The sequence below is a fragment of the Lutra lutra genome, chromosome 2 (assembly GCF_902655055.1).
Source record: "Lutra lutra chromosome 2, mLutLut1.2, whole genome shotgun sequence".
In the NCBI taxonomy this organism is placed as follows: Eukaryota; Metazoa; Chordata; class Mammalia; order Carnivora; family Mustelidae; genus Lutra; species Lutra lutra.
The window spans coordinates 62,255,110-62,274,037 of NC_062279.1; the positions used below are offsets into that span (position 1 = coordinate 62,255,110).

The window sequence follows — 18,928 nt, forward strand, 5'->3', positions numbered from 1 at the left end:
TGATTTTTATTTTTATTTTTTTGCCAGTTTCCAAATTAAAAATAGTTGAAATGACTTGTATCTTTTATTTTGGAAAACCAGGGACAAAAAGATATTCCCAGCCTACAACTGAGGTGCCAAGTTTCTGTCAACTGCTTGGTTACAATGTGGAGAGTTAGAATTAAATTTCCTATCTTGAAAAGGGTAGCTCTGAGGAAGAGAAATGATGTAAAGGCTGCTGCAAGCAACTTTTAATCAGGCATGTAATGATGATACTCCCAGGTCCTTGATGCTCTCGATCAGTCTTGAGACTTTCTGGTTCTAACTGGAGAATACACCAAGATGCTTCTTATACTTCTCCTGCCATGAGGCCCCACAAGGAAAAACAAGGGGCTCAGGGGCCATGACTCACCCAGGCCTCTTGTTCGTGTCAACCTTGACCTATGGTGAATGCCTCAGACTCATCTCACACCACCCACTAGGCCCCTTTCCAGGGTCTGAAATAGAAAGGAAGGAAGGAGAGCAGTACTGAAAAAAAAAAGACAAAAACAAAAACAAAAAACACCACAAAAACGGAAAAAACTGTATCAGGTACCACGTGCATATGCCACACCAGCGGCCCGCAGTCCCAGGTGCACATAAGACTCATTTGAGGACTAAAACAAAAAAACAAAAGCGCCAATGACTAGGCCCTTGCCCAGACCCATGAAATCCTAACTTTGAGAGTGGACTGGGCCCTGGCATTTTAAGAAGCTCCCCAGGTAAGTATACGGTGCGGCTGAATTTACACTCGCTGCTAGTTAAGGGAGAGGGGAGGCTCAGAGCAGCAGGAACTCAGGTGCACGGTTGAGTGAGTGCCTCTCCCCTGCATGTCCCAGTCACGGGACCACTGGATCACCTGCTCTGACATTCCACCATCCACCTGGGTCTTCAGGCTCCCAAGAAAGATCTGTGCAAATACGTAAGGCTACAGCCCTCCACAGAGTGCCTCTGAGGCTGAAACCCTGGGCAAAGTTTACAAAATTGTTTTTTCCATCAGCCCAGAAAGCCAGGAGCCAGGGCTTTCCCATCCTCTTCCCGGAATCAATTACGGAGCTGCCTGGGAGCCTCGGTTCTAGGGGAGCAACATTAATCTTGAAGGACTACGGAATGTTAAGTGTGGGCTCAGCAGAGGAATAGCTGATAGATCGGAGAAGGGGTTTGATTTCACAATCACATAGGCTGGGAAAAACCTTAACGTGGAGGTGGGGGGGGTGAGAGAAGGACTTAGAGTCTGTTGAAAACAGCATTCTACCAGCGATTTTTTAATCCCGCTGGGTTCCATTAAGTCATCTGGATGCTTAGTTTTCGTCGAAGGAGCAAGAAAGACTTCCCTTAATAACCAAGCAAGAAAGAATCAAGTGTTTTCCGTCTCTCTTTGGGAAACAAGTAGGTATGTGCACGCTTGAATCTGTCACTGTGCTCCAATTCTGCAGTCATGGGGCTGGCACAGAGACTCGCAGACTTGGTGCCTACAAACAGCTGCACCCTACAGTCCCAGCAGGTGCACGCACAGAGCCCAGCTCAAAAATTCTCTGCCAGAACAATGGCGCTGTTATGACGCCCAGGGACCAAGCCAGATACTAAGCACATACCCCGCTACTTCTGATGACGGCAAGAGCTAGAAACTCAGCCACAGCTCCCTGGGATCTGGCCTTTGGGTCCCAGGATCCTATTCACAGACACAGCCAGGTAAAGCACAGTGATGGCAGTTATCAAGGATAAGGCCCGATCAACCAGAGAGTTAGTGGAAATTAAAGAAAAAAAAAATCCCTCCAGAAAATGTATTCCTTTCCTTTGAACATTTCTTTTCCTCCTGTGGGCTGCACAGGGCCACAGTCACCAAGTTTACATTTACATCCAAATATGCACACACAAAAAATTACCGATGCATCTCCCTCCCCGGTGACTTTGTAACAGGTTGCTAGGTAACAGTGCATACAAGTCAGGTTTCAGGACCTCTAGTAAGCCACCAGAAAATAGCTGCATGGGTCTTTTGCATAAAGAGTGTGCATTTGTTATCTGTTTTCTTATACCAATTGATAAGTCAGTAAATACTCCCACTGCCAAACTGTAAGCAAGTCCCATCAATAACTAACTGAGAAAACACATCACAGTGGAAGGCTTTGGTGCAGTCTTTTCACCCCAACCTACCGGGCTGGCTTCTCTTGAGTCTTACGTTTGCAGTGCTGGCTCTCAGCACGCCTTATCTCAGGCTCCCTGAGATTGGGTCCGAGCTAATTACAGCCTGAGCCCAGCAGGAGTAGTGTACCATAACTAAGCATCCTATCTGAAGACCAATCCTTCCTTCGTCCCTCTCTCCCCTTCCTCCAGATCTAAAAACTTCTTGCAGTTCTGGAGTAAAGGCAGTAACCCAATACTAAGAAGTACTCACCCCTGTCCTTAGTCTCCCCCCACTCCCCGTCTATTGAGTAAGGAAACAGTACTGTGTTTAAACCACACCAGCTGAATACACCGGGCCATTTGCGTTCCTTCCCTTGGGAGTGCACTAGAAGAGCCCAGGAAAGGAGCCCTCTTTGCTATAATATTGGTGGGCGAGACCATCTGGGAAAAACCAGAGATGCACACCCTGCACGCTCCCTCCCTGCCACCGCCCCCCCCCCCCCCCCCCCCCCGCAGAGGTGAAGCCTAAAGGATCAGCAGCAAAAGGAAAACTAGAAGCATGCATCTCCCCACATTTAAAAAAATGTTTAAATATAAAACTCAAAGACTCTACAAGTACATTTTCCCCTAGACCAGGGTGGGAAAAGGCAGGCGGAGGGGAAGAGAGGAGGAGAGGAGAGAGCCAACCCCCACCTCCCCACGCAACACCCCCCCCCCATGTTCTTCAAGGCCACAGGCAGATACACTTGGCTTCCTGTGGCCTGACCATTTCCGGCTGAGGACTCTGCACTCACGCTGTGGGCTAGTGGGTTGGAGCGCCGGGTTGTAACATTCCCTGCCCTCGTTGACTCCCCAGGTCATTTCTGACGCCTCACTTCTTATCCCCTCCATTTCCTCGTTTCTTCCAACTAGTGTTGTGCACACCTGAGGGGCAAAGATCTGGGTGCTGGGGACATTCCGAGAGACCTGACTGAAGTGTCACTGAGCAAAGGGACTTCCAAGCGAGTGAAACCGAACCTCTAATTCACCTGGCAATGACATTTAGTGAAATGTGACTCACAGTCCATTTAAAGGAAGGCGGTGACCAATTATTCTCCATTTAAAAGGGTATTGTCAATCTCCAAAGAGCTGAAATGGCATTTGGAAAACATCCTGGGGACTGCCATCTTCACTGAAAGACAGAACCAACTCTCAGCCGACCTTTTCCCACCCTCCACATCTCTTTTACAATTTTAAATCATACTTTTAAAAATGTAACAAGTAGCAGCACAATCTCATGTCATGTTTTATCATTCCCAAACAGTCAGGAAAAGCAGCGCTCCCTCAATATCGCCACACCCCCTATTCAACTCCTCAACTTAATCAAAGAAATTGGGGAAAAAATGAAGGACAAAAACAAAAAGAAACGCCATGTGTAATCTGATGATAAATGTGACGTCGATTAATGATGAATTTTTATAACGTATTTCATCTTCTTTCCAAAAGGCAGTGGGGTAGTTGGGAAAGAATATTTTTTAAAAAGTTGTTTGCTTTTTTTTTTTTTTAATTTCACTTTACATGAGGCACCTAAGATAGTTAAATTCAGGGAGGCAGAAAGTAGACTAGTGGTTACCAGGGGCTGTGGGGAGGGCAGAATGGGGAATTGTTGTTTAATGGGTATGAGGTTTCAGTTTGAGATGATGAAAAATTTCTGGAGATGGATGGTGGCAATGGCTACACAGCAGAAATGAAGTTAATGACAAAGAACTGTAAACTTAAAAATGTTTAGAATGGTAAATTTCATGTTAGGTACATTCTATTGCAATAAAATTTTTTTTCAGTGGAAAAAATAATGTGAAGATAATCTTTATCATTTGCACAAATTTTAAAAATATAATTCCTAACAGGAGTCTCTGTATATATGTCCTTTAAAACTCTTCCAAATTAAGGCAATAAAGAACTTGAATAATGCAAAATGAGACGTTCCATACGAGCACTTTAAAAGAACCAAACGCAGAGACAAGTTAAATATGGCCCAAGGTCACACAAAGAACTATCACCAACATGGCTCACCATGTGACCTGTTCCCCACAGCAAGAACCCATAAAGGGGAAAAACCGGAAGGAAATCAACAAGCCCTGTTGTTTCTAGACCCAAACCACAGCAATGACTACTTCCAAAGGACTGGGAAGGGGGAAAAAAAGGTTGAGGAGAAAATTTATGAGAGTGTAAACGATTAGAATTTAAAGGGACCTTGAAATCATCTAGTACTACCAGCTCATTTTACAGATGAGAATCCTGGCAGAGAAAGAGAGAGAAAGTGAGAGAGAGAGAATACAACCCTATTCAAGTACCTGACAGCTTCATGAGAAAATCAGACGCCATCTTAACAGAGATGTCCTGGCTGAACAATGCTGACGCACTGTTGGCCACATACTCGGAGGGGTCTTTCAGCTTTGTGTGGTTGGCCGGCCTGTCGGCAGCATTCAGAGTAAAGGAGGTTGGCAGGCCGTTATCTTCCTTGGGTTCCTCCTTCACCAGCAAAGGCGAGACGCCAGCCCCACCCTGGCTAGTCCTCTCTGGAGTGTTGGACGTCATCATGGTCCCCACTAGCTCTGTCCCTCCTCCTTCCCTTTGCTGCCCCAGGCAGGCACTGTCACTGAGGTGGGGAGATCCCTTGACATCTGGGTCTGGGATCTCCTCCTTCACCTTGGCTTCTGTCCTCAGGAAATGCTGATGGCAACGCATGTGGAGTTTCAGGCTGAAGTGGCGTGAGGAAGTGAAAGGGCATAGCTGGCACTGAAAGGTCTCTCCCCGGTCCTGGTGCTGATGAACCTGACGAAGAAGCAAGAAGAATGAGCTCTCCACCATGTGCTTACGGAAAATGCCTTGTAGTACATCCAGACTACTCATCAACCATTTCCTCACAGTACCAAGGGTTGGCCCAGGAAACAGAATCACCAGAGGAGCATTTCATTAGCGTGCCCCACATGATGAGGTCCGTCCCTACACATAACACGGGTCCACGCAGGTTAAGAGCCCATGATTAGAGCCACACTCACAACGGGGGGTGCTGTCTGCCCATGGAGGCTGTTTTCAGGAGAATCCTCCTAATATTCTAGTCATCTCATCTCGGTGGGTCTTCAGAGGCAATATAAACCTAGCACAATGTGAACTAACATAATTATCAGTCGGGGGGTCAAAAGAGGCAACCTGTCAAGTAATTCCTCTCACAATAACAATAAGGTACACGTACCCAATTATTGTCACTCAGAGAATTACCTCTGTTTTGCAAACATAATTTCAATTTTCAGAATGCTTCTCTAGGTAATTAAGAATGTGGAAAATGATGTCTCTGGGGTATTCCCATTTCACAGACAGGGAGACAGAGACTCCAGAGTAAGTGGCGTGAGCAAAATCACATGAGAGGTAAGCAAAGCAGAGTGGGAGAAAAACCAAGGTCTGATCCCCACCCAGTATACTCAGCAAGATGAAACCAATGTTTCCCAATGTGGTTTTATCCGGCTCCCAATTCTGATGTCTGCAGTGAAAGAATGCAGACTTCTAAACCTAGCACAATGTGAACTAACATAACTGGTTCCAGCCCTGCACGCACAATACCTGTAAAAAATTGGAAGAAGCTTTTTTCCTCCTGTCCCTACCGAATGTAGTGCTTGAAAAAGTGAGGAAATCATTGTACTGGACTGAGCCAGGCTTCAAGCTGGCAGGTGCTCGTCAGCTCGTAACTTCCCCATTGAGCTCTGCCAATGTGCTTCGGCGCTGACCTCTCACCCTGCTATTTCAGAACCGCCCCTCCCTTGCGTAGAAACTGCCAATTGTGTAGATTTGGGCCAAATGATTCAGGGAGTTGTGGGATCTGGACAGGCAAGTGACTGGGATTCAAAACCAAAACAGAACCGATACCTCCTGTTCCAGTGGTGACCTAAGCGGGACTTGAACCCAGGTCTAACGAAGGTTAAGTTCGTTGGTTCACTGCACCACCTGGCCCCTCTGCATAGGCTTCCTTTCCAAGAGAGCAAGTTTTACTACAGCTGTTTATGCATTCTGAATGCAATCCAAAATCATTATTCACCAGCCAAAACATACTTTTAAATAATGTTAAGTGACCAACAAAAGCAAAGAAATTAAAAGTTAATGGTGAGATCCTGTCGCCACAGCACCCCACTGTGGCTTTTTGAAAAAAACAGCTGAAAAGAGATTCTGGATCCCCCAATGCATGCATTTCTCAGAAATAAACACATAAACTTCAACTCAGTTGCAGCAAGGCCTTGCTCATTAAAAGGCTTCCCCCTCTGCCAGGTCGGGAGGGGCTGGGGGTTAGGGATGCGTTTGTCACTGGCTGTTAAGATCACCTCTCTCTGTTCTTTCACAACAAAGGGATTTCACGGTGGAGCTGATCATTTCATTTTGCTTCCTCACAGAATCATGAAGATTCCCCATCTCCTCCACCCAACTCCCGCAGCAGCCGGGCACCTTGGGGGCTCAGGTCGCAGCCCCACAGGACCCTGACAGGTGTTGCCTGGAGCACGCCCTGAACCCGCTGTCCCGGGAGCCGGGTGGTGGGGCAGATTCCGTTTCAGAAGTGTCCTTACATCCATTGACCCGGGAGAGGAGAGGAGCTAATCCAAGAACAGTAGCTCCGGAAGCAGCTTCTGGAAGAAGGAAAAGGACAGAGAGCGAGCCCAAGTTCTAAAGACGAAAGGGAGCCCTGGACTGAGAAGAGTCTGTGCGCCACTATTTTTACATGTCTTCTTTTCCACCAGATCCTGGCTGTGCTGTATTTAGTTGTGGAAAAATCAGTGTCGGTTTAAAGGAGGAACCGGGGCCGTGGTGGTGACTCTCACACTTGTCATTTTACTGGAGCTGCCCCTTCCCAAAGGGGCGAGATGTCGCACTGGGCCTTTGAGAGAAGTATTCTCTCTATGCTCTTGCGGCTGTTTCTTCCCTTCTGTCCTGACAGAAACTTTCTGTGATGACTTCTAATCTCTGTAGCCTAACGTTGGCTTTTAAATCCCTCTAAGTCCGCTAATGTGAAGAAACGTTTGTCTAAAGCGTATCATTCTTTCCAGGCCACATAGAGACAGGCTGAAGGACCAGTCACCTTGCACCGAGAGCACCTACGGGGGCCAGGTGGGGGCTGGGATAAAAGGGGTTGTTACCTCGTGCTGTCCATCTCCCGGTGGCAATGGGAGGAACATGAGGAACCTCTGGCACACACCTGCTCCCCACCCCCTCCACGAGACAGCGCAGGGCAGGGAAGGGGCTTCCTCAGGAGTCATAGCTCCTTAAATGGCAGGACTCCGCACTCTGACCTTTGCCCGGTTTCTTGCCATTACTCTACCACTGTGCTTTATTCTAGCAGTCCTCACCTCTTCTGTTCAATCTCGGCTTATGAATTTCGTATTTAATTCCTATAGGCTCACTCATCCAGGGAAGTTGTAAAAGGCTTAATGGAAATCTAAGATAACCGTGAGGAAGCTGGAGGCATTTACAAGCTCCTTCCTCAGCTGCCCATAAAAACGTTGGCAAGATATACGGAGGAGGAAAGGCAGGTTTAGAAAAAAGGTACAGTGCCCAGCACCGAGTGGGAACACGGTAAATACTGCCCTTATTGAACAAATGAAGTCGAATCCCAATTTGTCCTAACTAAGTCCATAGCGTCAATCCGGAAGGTCACACGTTAGAATGGCAACAATGGTTATTTCTGTGTGACAGGATCAAGGGTCAATTTTATATTCTTGCCATTTACCGGTATTCCTAAATTGTCACCATTAAAGATTCATCACAAAAAGAAAAAGGCGATAAAATTTAGACTAATTTTTTATCCCACGGCATTACTTTATTTCCAATTGTAAATGCTAACTCTGAGAACTCTTGGATGATAATGACCGGGTTAGCTACATTTCCTGAGTATGCTCCATGCCAGGCACTGTATTCAGTTGCTTTATGTCCATTATCTCATTTAACCCTTCTAATGACTCCAGACTCCAGGCGATAGATCGGATGATTATCTCCAGGAGTGGAAACGAAGGCTGGGAGAGGTTAAATGATTCGCCCAAAGTCTTACAGCTACTAAAAGTCGTGGAACTGAGATTGTGACTGAGGTCTTTCTGACCGCACGCAGTGGGAGATCCTAATCTACAGGCGACACGGCCCCCACTTCACAGGCTGGAACCATTGTAGAAAATCCATTCATATTTTCAGTCTGGTGAATGCAGCAGGAGTACCTATTCCCAAGATCACCGCCACTATGCTTCTACATAGACTCTGTTTACGAAATGTCTCAAAATTAAAGTACGTCAAATCAAAACAAAAGTGTGAATTCTTTGATGAAAGAAAGAAAATGGCCCATCAGTGAGGTGCAGAATAGAGAAAAGAAAGAGTACACCATTTGATAAAATTAAACTTGCATGAGCCCTTCTCACACTTCCCTTATCAAAAGCTCCAGTCGTAGCTCAACAGGTTAGGACACCATGAGTTTGAATAAAGTAGTAATTTCACACAACTGCTTTATTGTACTGGTTATTGATTTGTTCTGAAAGCATTCTGAGACCCCGCGACCCACAAAGCCCTTGCAGCTCTCATCTGTAACACTGTCATGGCCGACCATCTGTATCATCAAGGCACCCAACTCATCTCCCTGTAGTTTCAGGGTCAGTAGTTCCTGCTATTGAAAACCCGGCTTTTTTTCCATGGGTTTATAAATAGGTTGTTTTATGTGACCCTGAGCTGAAACCAAGCTTACAAGGTGTCAGGCTAGATGCAAGTTTTCTGCTCACTGAAGCTTTAAATTTGCCAGACCTGATTTCTAAACACAGCGTAGGACACAGTAACGAAAACAAATTTTAGTTTTAAAGGCGTTCCCTTTTGAAGTCTTATCCTGCTAATGAAATCCACTTTGCAGGTGTAAAAGATGAGATTTTGCTTTGGGAAGAGGCATTAGAGGATGAGGAGGGGAATGGAAAAACTAAGTAGGCTCAGTAAAAACCAACCGACCAGAACTCCTGGTTCAATGGATTCTGAAGACGAAGGGCAAGCTACTCCCGGGAGAAAAGGACAAATGACAGAATACCAATTACACCATGGATTTAATTTTTCTTTTTAATCTTCTAAGCTAGCTCCTAAAATCAGGAGAGGTTCTGTCTGATATCACTTTTTTAGAGCTACAATTCTAAATAGTGATCACTGATCTAGTGAGATGGATTAGGCTACAAGGTTTTGGGGAAAAAAGGAAATATCTTAAGTACGTACATACACTACGCTTCTTATGGCAGGAAAGTAAAACCGTTATAAACAATGTCGACAGCCAAGTCTTACTGAAAATATCAGTGGGAAAATAAAGGTGTTCAAAGACAGTTATCAAAATAAAATAACTACTATTGAACATTTCCTATGTCAGATACTTCGCTAACATTATCCCCTTAAATACTCGTGACAACTCTTCCAGACAAACATTATCATTCTTGTTGAACAGATGAGAAAATTGAGAGCCTAAAGTTCGTTTGCTCAAGGCCACTTAGCTACTAAGCTGCACAATAAGATTTAAATGCAGGTCTATCAAATTCAAGAGCCCATGCTCTTTTGATCTCGTGATTTTCTTCTTTGAATTTCAGAGAAAACCTGTATTAGTAATGGGGTCTGCCAGAAAGGCTTTGAGGTGACTAAGTTTTCTCCATCTCACATAAGAGGGAAATGCAGTTTTTTTTTTTTTTTTTAAGATTTTATTTATTTAACAGAGAGAGAGAGACATCACAAGTAGGCAGAGAGGGAGGCAGAGAGAGGGGGAAGCAGGCTCCCCGCTGAGCAGAGAGTCCGATGCGGGGCTCGATCCCGCATCATGACCTGAGCCGAAGGCAGAGGCTTTAGCTCAGTGAGCCACCCAGGCGCCCCAATGCAGTTGTTTTTAACAAGACACTGAAACCAATGTCCTTAGATGTTTGGTAAGTATGATTCTGGGAATCAGGACAGCACACACACGGACAGCCCTTGGGAAGACCCAGTCTTGCCAGGAATAGCCCCCCAAGCCTCACACAGGGTGAAAGCTAGAGCCCAGGTGTCTTTCAAGGCCCTCACCCCTCCTACAAGGAGCCCCTCCTGTGGGTCTGTAAGCTGGAAAATAAAGCGACAGCAGAAGAAGGCAGACCCCTCTCCGGGGCATGGGTCCAACAGGCTGGCCTGTACTGGTCTTTCCTGCTCCTTGCTCGTCCCCAAGTCTTCCTCCCAGCGCCCTAAGCATGCGTTGCCATGCAAGGCCAAGGTAGGCTGCTGCTCCCCAGTAGGAAAGGGCCCTACTTTAGGTCTACTCTTTGGATAGAGAAGTTGCTTTTTGCAGTTAAAAAGGAAGGGAATAGCATTACAAAGGAAAAGCTTTGCCACCTGCTTCTTTGGTGCTGCCTGACATGGGGACAATGAGCACTGCATTCTGTAAGCTCCAACGAGGGCCCCTCTCCTGCCTAGAGGCCTCCTCCACTGGACCGTGTGCAAGAGCTCGGGCTGTGCCTGTCTCTCCGTGAGGCCCGTCCGCAGGTGGCTTACCTTCATGTGGGATTTGAGATTGTCCTTGCGAGCACACCGGAATGGACAGAGTGGACACTGATGACTTTTTAAACCTGTGTGGATCACCATGTGCCGCTTCCAGTAACTCTTCCTTTTGATAACCAAACCACATATCGGACACTGGAAAGGCTTTCCGCTTTCCTCTTCTGAGGCTTGGAAGAGGGAGAAAGAGAGAAAAATTGAGGAAAACAAAAAGGTATACTGCAGCCAGCACTAATTCACATGCATCGCTAATAGAAAAAGCACTAAAAATGATTTGGGGTTTCTCCTGGGCTATTCCAAGACTTGATCCACGAGGAAGTTTTATCATTGCTTTTCTTCAAGTAGGAACCCACCACGTGCATCTCGATACTTCCATGTGGGTTCCATCTTTCAAAATCTGACCATGCTGCCATGTGACAGTCTCACTTTCAAAGGCCATCCCACCGCGCCTCCCCCGCACCCCGACCTAGGAAGGCATCTGCAAAGGGGTTTTGCCCGGCCTGGCCTCGTTCAGCCCAGAAAAGCTTGACTTCAGGGGCTTTGTTATCCTGAAGGAAACCTCCAGACTTGAGGCCATATCTGAATTCCTAAACTTAAGAAACAGCAAGAAATAAAGACAAATCAAGTGGGACAGGCAATGATGCACGGCACCACACTGAAAACCAAACAGCCATTATAAACCTCACAAACCGAACTTCAGGGGAGACAAATTTTAGGATCCCACCGTCGGCTTGTTTAGTTATGTCTTGTGCAAACACTACTGTCAATCTGACCATCAACGGGTCTTAAGGTCGGGGTTTTTCGCCCACTTATTTCTATTCCTCTGGTTGTCACTAACAAGATCCATCGCCTTCCTCTGCCCTGGGTCCCACCACCCACTTGGGGAAGAGCTACAACAGGGCAGTCACAAATGCTTCTGTTTTTTAGGAAAGCTAAGATAACGCTCTTCTCCCTGCCCCCAGGAAAGGCTCTCCATGGCGACACTGTGTTACTACCCCTCTGGTCTACCATGTTCCATAGCTCAGTGCCACACTAGCTTCTGCAAAATGGGGATACAGAAAATTAAAACAAAGAGAGTTGAAGACTCAGACTTTCCTTTCTTCATCAGAAAGATGAGGGATCGGAAATATTTCCAAACTGATTAAATAAGTCGGAATACACTCATAAAATAAAATATATGAAGCCATTCTTTAAAATGAACTAGATCTGTAGATGCTGACATAGGAACAGGTCCAAGATACAAGAGTTAGTGGATAAAGCAAGATAGGAATCTATATGTCAAGGCTGATTCTATTTTTGTTTTCTAAAAAATGAGAATCAATGGTTGTTAATAGAGTGAGGTGACAGGTTGACAGGAAACTTTATAAAGGACGGATCAAGCTGACAACACCTAAAGCCACTCATGGAGTTTAACATCACTGAGAAGGGACAGACATTGCAGACCTTCTGATAAGCCAGCTATGAAGTATTCCTACAAAAAAATGTAATCAAGCCTCTAATTAGCTAGAAGTTTACCAGAAATACAGGCGGTTAAAATAGCAACAACGCGGTAAACCCACATGCCCAAGGGGACAGAATCAGCCAAATAAAACAACATGGGAAATTCTACAGGACAGATGACAGTCTCTTCAAGGAAATGGCGCTGGGGAAAGGGACCCGGTTATAGAGACACATCAAACAAATACAAGGTGTGAAGCTGATTTTGATCCTGACTCAAACAAAGCAATTACAAAAAGACACTTCTGAGATAACTGAAGGAACCCAGGAGTTCCATAAAATCATGAAATCATTGTTGATCCCGTTCGATGTGGTAACAGTTACTGTGGTTATTTATTTATTTTTTTTTCCCCAAGTTCTTCTCTGGTGGAGATAATATACAAGGTAATACAGGAAATGGGTACCAGATCTGGGATTTGGTTTTAAATGCTTGGGCAAAAAGAGACAGGGAGTAGAAAGAATGGGATGAGTAAATGAAACAAACAAAAAAATGATATCCTCTTATTTGTATAAAAATGGTGCAGAAGCATACCCAAGAAACCATTAAGCAGTTACCTTTGAAGAACTGTAGATTAAAAGGAAGGGGTCGGAGAGGGAAACTTTTGTTTTTATTTTAGATTCTTCTACACACACTAGATTTTTTTCATGCCCACATTACTTTTATAATTTTAAAAGGGTATATTCTCATGTGTAAACTTTAAAATCATCTTATTATTTATTCATCAAGTCAACTGAGTCTCTGTATGCAAAAGACCACTTACCATGGGTGGAACTAGAAGCGTTCTGGAATATGCTTAGGGCATTCCAAAAATTCTGTTTTACTCTGACAGGTATAATAAGCAATATTGTTTACCCTAACCAAGCAACCTGAAAAAGAATCTGCTAAAAATATGCCCTCAAGCCTGGAAATTCTGCTTGTGATGTTTCTGTCACAAGCATTTCCTTTTCTGATTGGGGGATGGGATGGGATTGAGGGTTCTTTCACTCTAGGACAAGCACACTTTGTAGAGGCCTATAAACATGCTTGTTTTTGTTTTTGTTTTTTTGCCTTTTTTTTTTTTTTTTCCTTAACCTGCCTTTCGCTTTCCTGCTGTTTTTTGTTGATTGCCTCTGCTGACCTGGAGTCCTATCCCTAATTTGGCCTCTCATTTTCTGTCCTTCATTGTCGTTTCTTCCACTCTGGTATCTTGATCACAAAGACTACACACTGAACAACAGATTTGAGAGAAAAGGCTGAACCAGGCCTCTAGGTGAGATTATTGTCATAAACCAGAGGGGAAAAAATGATAATGATGTCCATTTGGGGTTGTAAGAACATCAAAATAGTAAGAAAGACATACACAAACAGGCTGCCACTAATCCACATTTTCCCAGTATCTAACCTGCAAACTGCCTAATTTTACAGAATTGTCTGGGACAGCAGAGAAAAATGGAGATGTCCTCCACTGACCTGAGGTTTCATGACCCATCACAGGAAGGCAATAAAAAGACATTAACTGACAAAAGGAACATGGCCAGGGCCCCCTGGACACCCTACTTTGCTTAATATGACCAATAGCTTCCTTATTTTTTCTGACTCCCCCTACCCCTAGTGTGTATTACAGAGCACACTACATTAAATCCTGCATATTAGCATTTCATATAAATCTATTTTATTTTGGAGCTATGCTTCCCTAGTTTTAATTAATACCAAAAGACACACGAATTGTGTACAAATTAGGATGTCCTTGGATTGACTGGGGAAAAAATTAGAATAGTCATAATGAAGAGAAACTGACAACAAGATATGTGTCAAAGTGCTAGACTATTAGAACGGTTTGAAATTTTTAACTGATCCTGGGAGGAAAGGAAGAAGACAAAAGCCAAATGATAAAAATAACCATAATACAATGATCGGTTTTCAAAGTTGGCCATTAACCTCCCCTGGTAACACCTGCATTTTTATTTATTAAATATTTTTTGATATTTTAGTAGGATGCCCTCCCTGTCTAAGGGAGGAAGTAAGAATGTATTCTAGTTTGGATGCCAAACTATTTTCAAGGAACTGACAGCTGTAAATTTCACTCAAATTTAGAGCCTAAGGAAGTATGACCACTTCCTCAGACTGTACCACACATTCTTAGGGCAGTAGGATCGAAATGTTCATTATTTCACCTAGTTTACCACTGTCTCATAAACAAATGCTGACATAGGAACAGGTCCAAGATACAAGAGTTAGTGGATAAATATATCACTAGCTGGTTAATATCACCACAAACAAAACTAAATCCCACCAAATGCTAACAGACCCAGTAGCATGGATAGTTGCTACTTTGCCTCTTTGGAGAAACACGTTCTCCTTACAGACAACAGTATGATTGGAATAAGAGAGATAATAAATGTGTGTAAAATGCCTGTCACACAGTAAATGAAAGCTACTGGTAGTAGCTGTTGCAATAACAGTAATGATGATAGGCTCTAGTCGTACCTTCCAAATCAGGAAACTCACCGGGAGAGTAGACGTAAATTTAAAGAACTGACACCACATAAATACAGAGCTCAGGGCCTGGCCCAAAAGGGTGGTTTGTCACAGAAGCCTGAAGAAAATAACGGAGCGGGAGTCCACTATGCTACGCAGGTAGGGTCCAGCTCAGCCTAGGCAGAACTCTGATGGTAAAATTCAGCTCAACAATGAAGAGAGGCGGAAAAGACAGAAAGGGAGGACGAGGGGAGAGGGGATTGGTTGGGGCAAGGCTAGAGGTCTTTACCTGTGTGTCTCTAGCACCCAGACAGTGCTAGGTATGATATACAAGTCAATAAATTGTTGGACTGTAATGAGAGTAATTGGAGAGGGCTGGGTCAAGAAAGTATCAAAAAGTGAAATGAGTGCTGGATATGGAAGAAAAAGGTACAGGAAGCTGCCAGCAAGTCCCAGTAGACGAAATGTCAGCCCAAGAGTGCATGCTTTTCACGTAGCATGCCAATACATGTCTCAAATGAATGGGTGTGGAGAGATGTTCATGTACTTACATCTTACTTATTTCCAAAATGAATTTAGAGCAGCTGATATTTAAAATGCATGCAATATGACTACATCATTAGTAAGGTATAATGGTAAGTGTTTAAACTATTTACAACGGACAAGATCTGCCCAAGGCAAAGATAATCTTGCGGGAGAGTTGAGGGTGAATTTTAAGAAGCAAGACAGTTAATGCAAAATATAGAAAAAAAAAATATGTTTGAGTTGACAGAGTTCAAGAATACGAAAGGAAAAGCAAGGAATCTTAACACAGGAAGGAATCTTGGAGATAAGTCCCAACTAGCTCAGTTTATAGATGAGAAGGCGAACTGAGGTGTAGGCTTAAAATCCCTCTGCTAGTTAGTGGCAGGGTTGGGATTAGAGCCAATATATTCACTTCTGGTTTGGTGTTCTACGCTGTTGTTACATATAATTCGTAAAGCAATAACAACACATCTTGGGGGAAAAATATCATGGAGGCTTTCATTAATGACTTGCTTTAACTCAAGGTAGGTATTTTTAAAACCAATGCAACTGTTTTGCATGCCTTGAAATCAAACTTTTCTTGTTAGATCCCATGTGGCAATCTGCAGAAAATCGAGCTAATTTGCAAGTAGTTTGCGGGTAGTATCTGCATACACACCTTACCAAACACATCAAAGGAATTCAAGATGCCAGGTGACCCTGGGTATACAAAACCCTCATCACCAACTCCACTCCAGGTCTACCAACCCACGAGTGCACATCTCTGCAGGATGACCTATCCTCCTTTCTAACAATATAAACGGAATTAATATCTTTTAATAGAATTTCATGGGCATGTCTCTCAAATGCTACTTCCAGGTGTAAAAAAATATGCTGGCAATGAATATCATTGGCTTTATCTGCTGTCATTGACTTGCATATTACTAATGCATATTGTAACGATTGCTAAGTATTCAAGAAAACTAAGAAGTTTTAGATATTTGGATTATCAAGACTAGAGGCAGTCTGAGTTTAAAGCGCTGGGGAAATATAATTGAGGTCAGTGACAGATAGTTCTGAATCTTGATTAAAAAGTGAATTTTCTAAGCAAGTTCCTGTCTTGTGATCATTCCCAGATTATGGCTCTAAAAACAATGGACCTAACGGGAGTAGAGGAGGAGGTTACCTCACTTTCTGGACTTTCTATGGCTTTGCAATAAATTTTAATAACATCACATAAATACGAAAGAAAACAGTACCCAGAACGTTTCTCTCTCTATTGACCCAGGAACTATTCTTAGCCTTCAGCGGTATGACACCAGCTTTCTTCTAAGCATATTTAAATTTTATTCAGTAAAATAAGATGTTTTGGAAACCGTCTCTCCAAAACTCTCCTTGTTATTTCTTTTAACTAGGAGTCTGGCATCCTGGGAATCTTGGTGGCCGTTTACAAGAAACTTTGTCTTTAAAAACCATTTATTTTATTCTGAGAGGCAACCAACAGTAGCTTCAAAGAGAATTGAGTCAATGTGTGACATTTATCTTTATAGCAAACGGACATAATCTTCTCTCTCCCGTGTCCCCTTTCAGAGGAACAGTGCAGCATGTGCTGGGGCGCGGGGTCACATGAAAGAAACCTCCTCCTCAAGTGTCACGTCTCTCTTGCAGGGGGGAAAGGCTACTGAGTGGTGGGCTCTTTAAAGGAATTAAATACACCATGACCTGGCAACAACTGAATCCTGTTCAAAAAAGAGGAATAAGGTCAGACCTAAAAGACACTTTTTTTTTCCCCCCTGGTTTGGACTTCCCTTGACCTGAAGAAGGTCAAAGAAATGCTGGTGTCTAAATTACTCAATACAGGATTGGCTTTTCTAGCACATCTCTCTTTGTAACTCCAGAATCTACTTTCTATGCCCTTTTTGCAACATTTTGGGAAACAGTTTTAAATATAAGCATTGCTTGAAACCAGGATGGTGTGTTGTTATCTTTAAGGATCTTTTTTTGCAGGCTATTATTTGTTTATTTAAATGACTAGGCAACAGACACCCTTCCCTGCTGCAAGAAGCCGGCCTACCTATCTATTGTGAATTCAACTAAGATTTCTTTCTAAGGTAAAGAAAAAAAACGAAAAACAAAAAAAAAACAAAGAGAGAAATGTTCAGAAACATGGGTGACCGCTCTCACCACATTCTCATAATGCTTTCTCGGTAAAGAACGACATCTAGATTCAAATTACATCTGAATCTAGCCCTGGATTGCCCCCAAACCAACAGTACAGTGTATAGAAAGGGAAGCAGGGGGGCAGAGGGCAGATGGAGAAGACCCACCTTTCCCTTCCACTCCTCAGATTCAAAAATTGGTAACAGCAACCAAACCATCTCTCCACAAAATGAAGACAAATAACAGAATGGAATAGTTCATCAACTCCTTCTTAACCCGTCACCTAGCGAGCATGCCATGAAGGGACGACATTGGTTTTAACCGAGAGGTGCACAGAGACTCCCCTTCCCCTACCGCCAACCCACACGGTCAGACACAGAACTGGAATTTAGGATGAGTCCCATGGACACACGGAACATTTTTCGAGGGACTATGTCAAGAGCCCTCTTGTCTGTCCTCACAGCGCTGTTCCCACGTGTGTGAGCTTTACAAAATGAGTGACTCATCAGTGGGGCTGCTTCAGCAACGCTCAGATGGTGCCGAGGGGCACGTGGAGAACAGGGGCCTCTGGGTACCAGTCAGTCAGCAGGGGGTTGCAGAGACACAATCAAGGGAGTTCCTTTCCCCCATCTTTCAATTTGTGAAAAATAGTAAGGGTTTTAGCAGTAGAAGAAATTTAGCAAAAGGAAAAGAAAAAAATGATTGTTGGTAGGTCCACGTAAAATTCTGCTTGGAAGCTCTTTGAGATGTTGGTGTGAATTAAGTGCATTTAAACCATAAAGGGAAGATATCTTTTCCCTTGGGTGTACATCCTACAATAAAACAGGCAAAAAGTTTCCTGTGCACTGGAAGTTCATGACCTCTTTTACATCTTTACATGCATCTAAGCACTTGAGTAGAAAAAAAAATTATACTTCACCTCTACTGCTCATTATACCCAAGACACTTCACAGTGATAAAGCTGCTACAATTTACATCAGGAGCCACAGTTTTATCAGTTACCTCTTTCTGAGTCTTCAGTCAACTGACCCTGATTATTAATTTTGTATAACCTTTTCCAAGTAACTTACGTCCACATGAATTTATAGCGTAAACATCATAAACACATTCATTCAACAACCACGTATGAAGAATATTTATAAAATTTCATGTTACATATAGCCATACCTCTCTTTCTGCTGCTATGCTTAAATGAAATTTCTCTAAATGAGGAGTGATTTATTCCATTGCAAAATTATCCAGCTTCCTTTGCTCTTCTCCTGGTTTCCTAATTTTAGCCATTCCTCTCTTTATCTCACCAGATGGCAGGTAAGAAGTAAGGAGACATGAAACTCAGAATTGATAAACACTTTAGGATTTTATGGACACTTCAGAAACTCTGGAGTGAATGGTTTGGATCATTCAGAGTCATAAAAGTTCCAGATATCCATTTTCCTAGTTCTATTCTGCCGTTTACACAAGTTTTAAAATAATTAGAATTACCACATAGAGCCCACTCAGCAATTTGAATGGAAATTTGTCGTAAGTGCGTCAAATTGATGCTAGCTGCGATCGTTCAATTATTTGCCATTCTAAGCACTCTTCATCAACGTGGCTGCAAATAATCAAAAGTTGGCTAGACACACACAA

The 18,928-nt window shown here is 43.5% G+C and overlaps 1 protein-coding gene across 1 annotated transcript in view; it reads right to left on the reverse strand.

Moving 5' to 3' along the window:
* Positions 1-18,928, reverse strand: part of ZNF827 (zinc finger protein 827) — a 165,220-nt gene that overhangs the window by 115,902 nt on the left and 30,390 nt on the right. Inside the window, exons 3-4 of the mRNA XM_047717575.1 lie at positions 10,678-10,850; positions 4,476-4,956 (exon numbers count right to left, since the gene is read on the reverse strand). Of these exons, the coding sequence (XP_047573531.1) occupies positions 4,476-4,956; positions 10,678-10,850 (654 nt within the window). The remainder of the gene's footprint in view (positions 1-4,475; positions 4,957-10,677; positions 10,851-18,928) is intronic.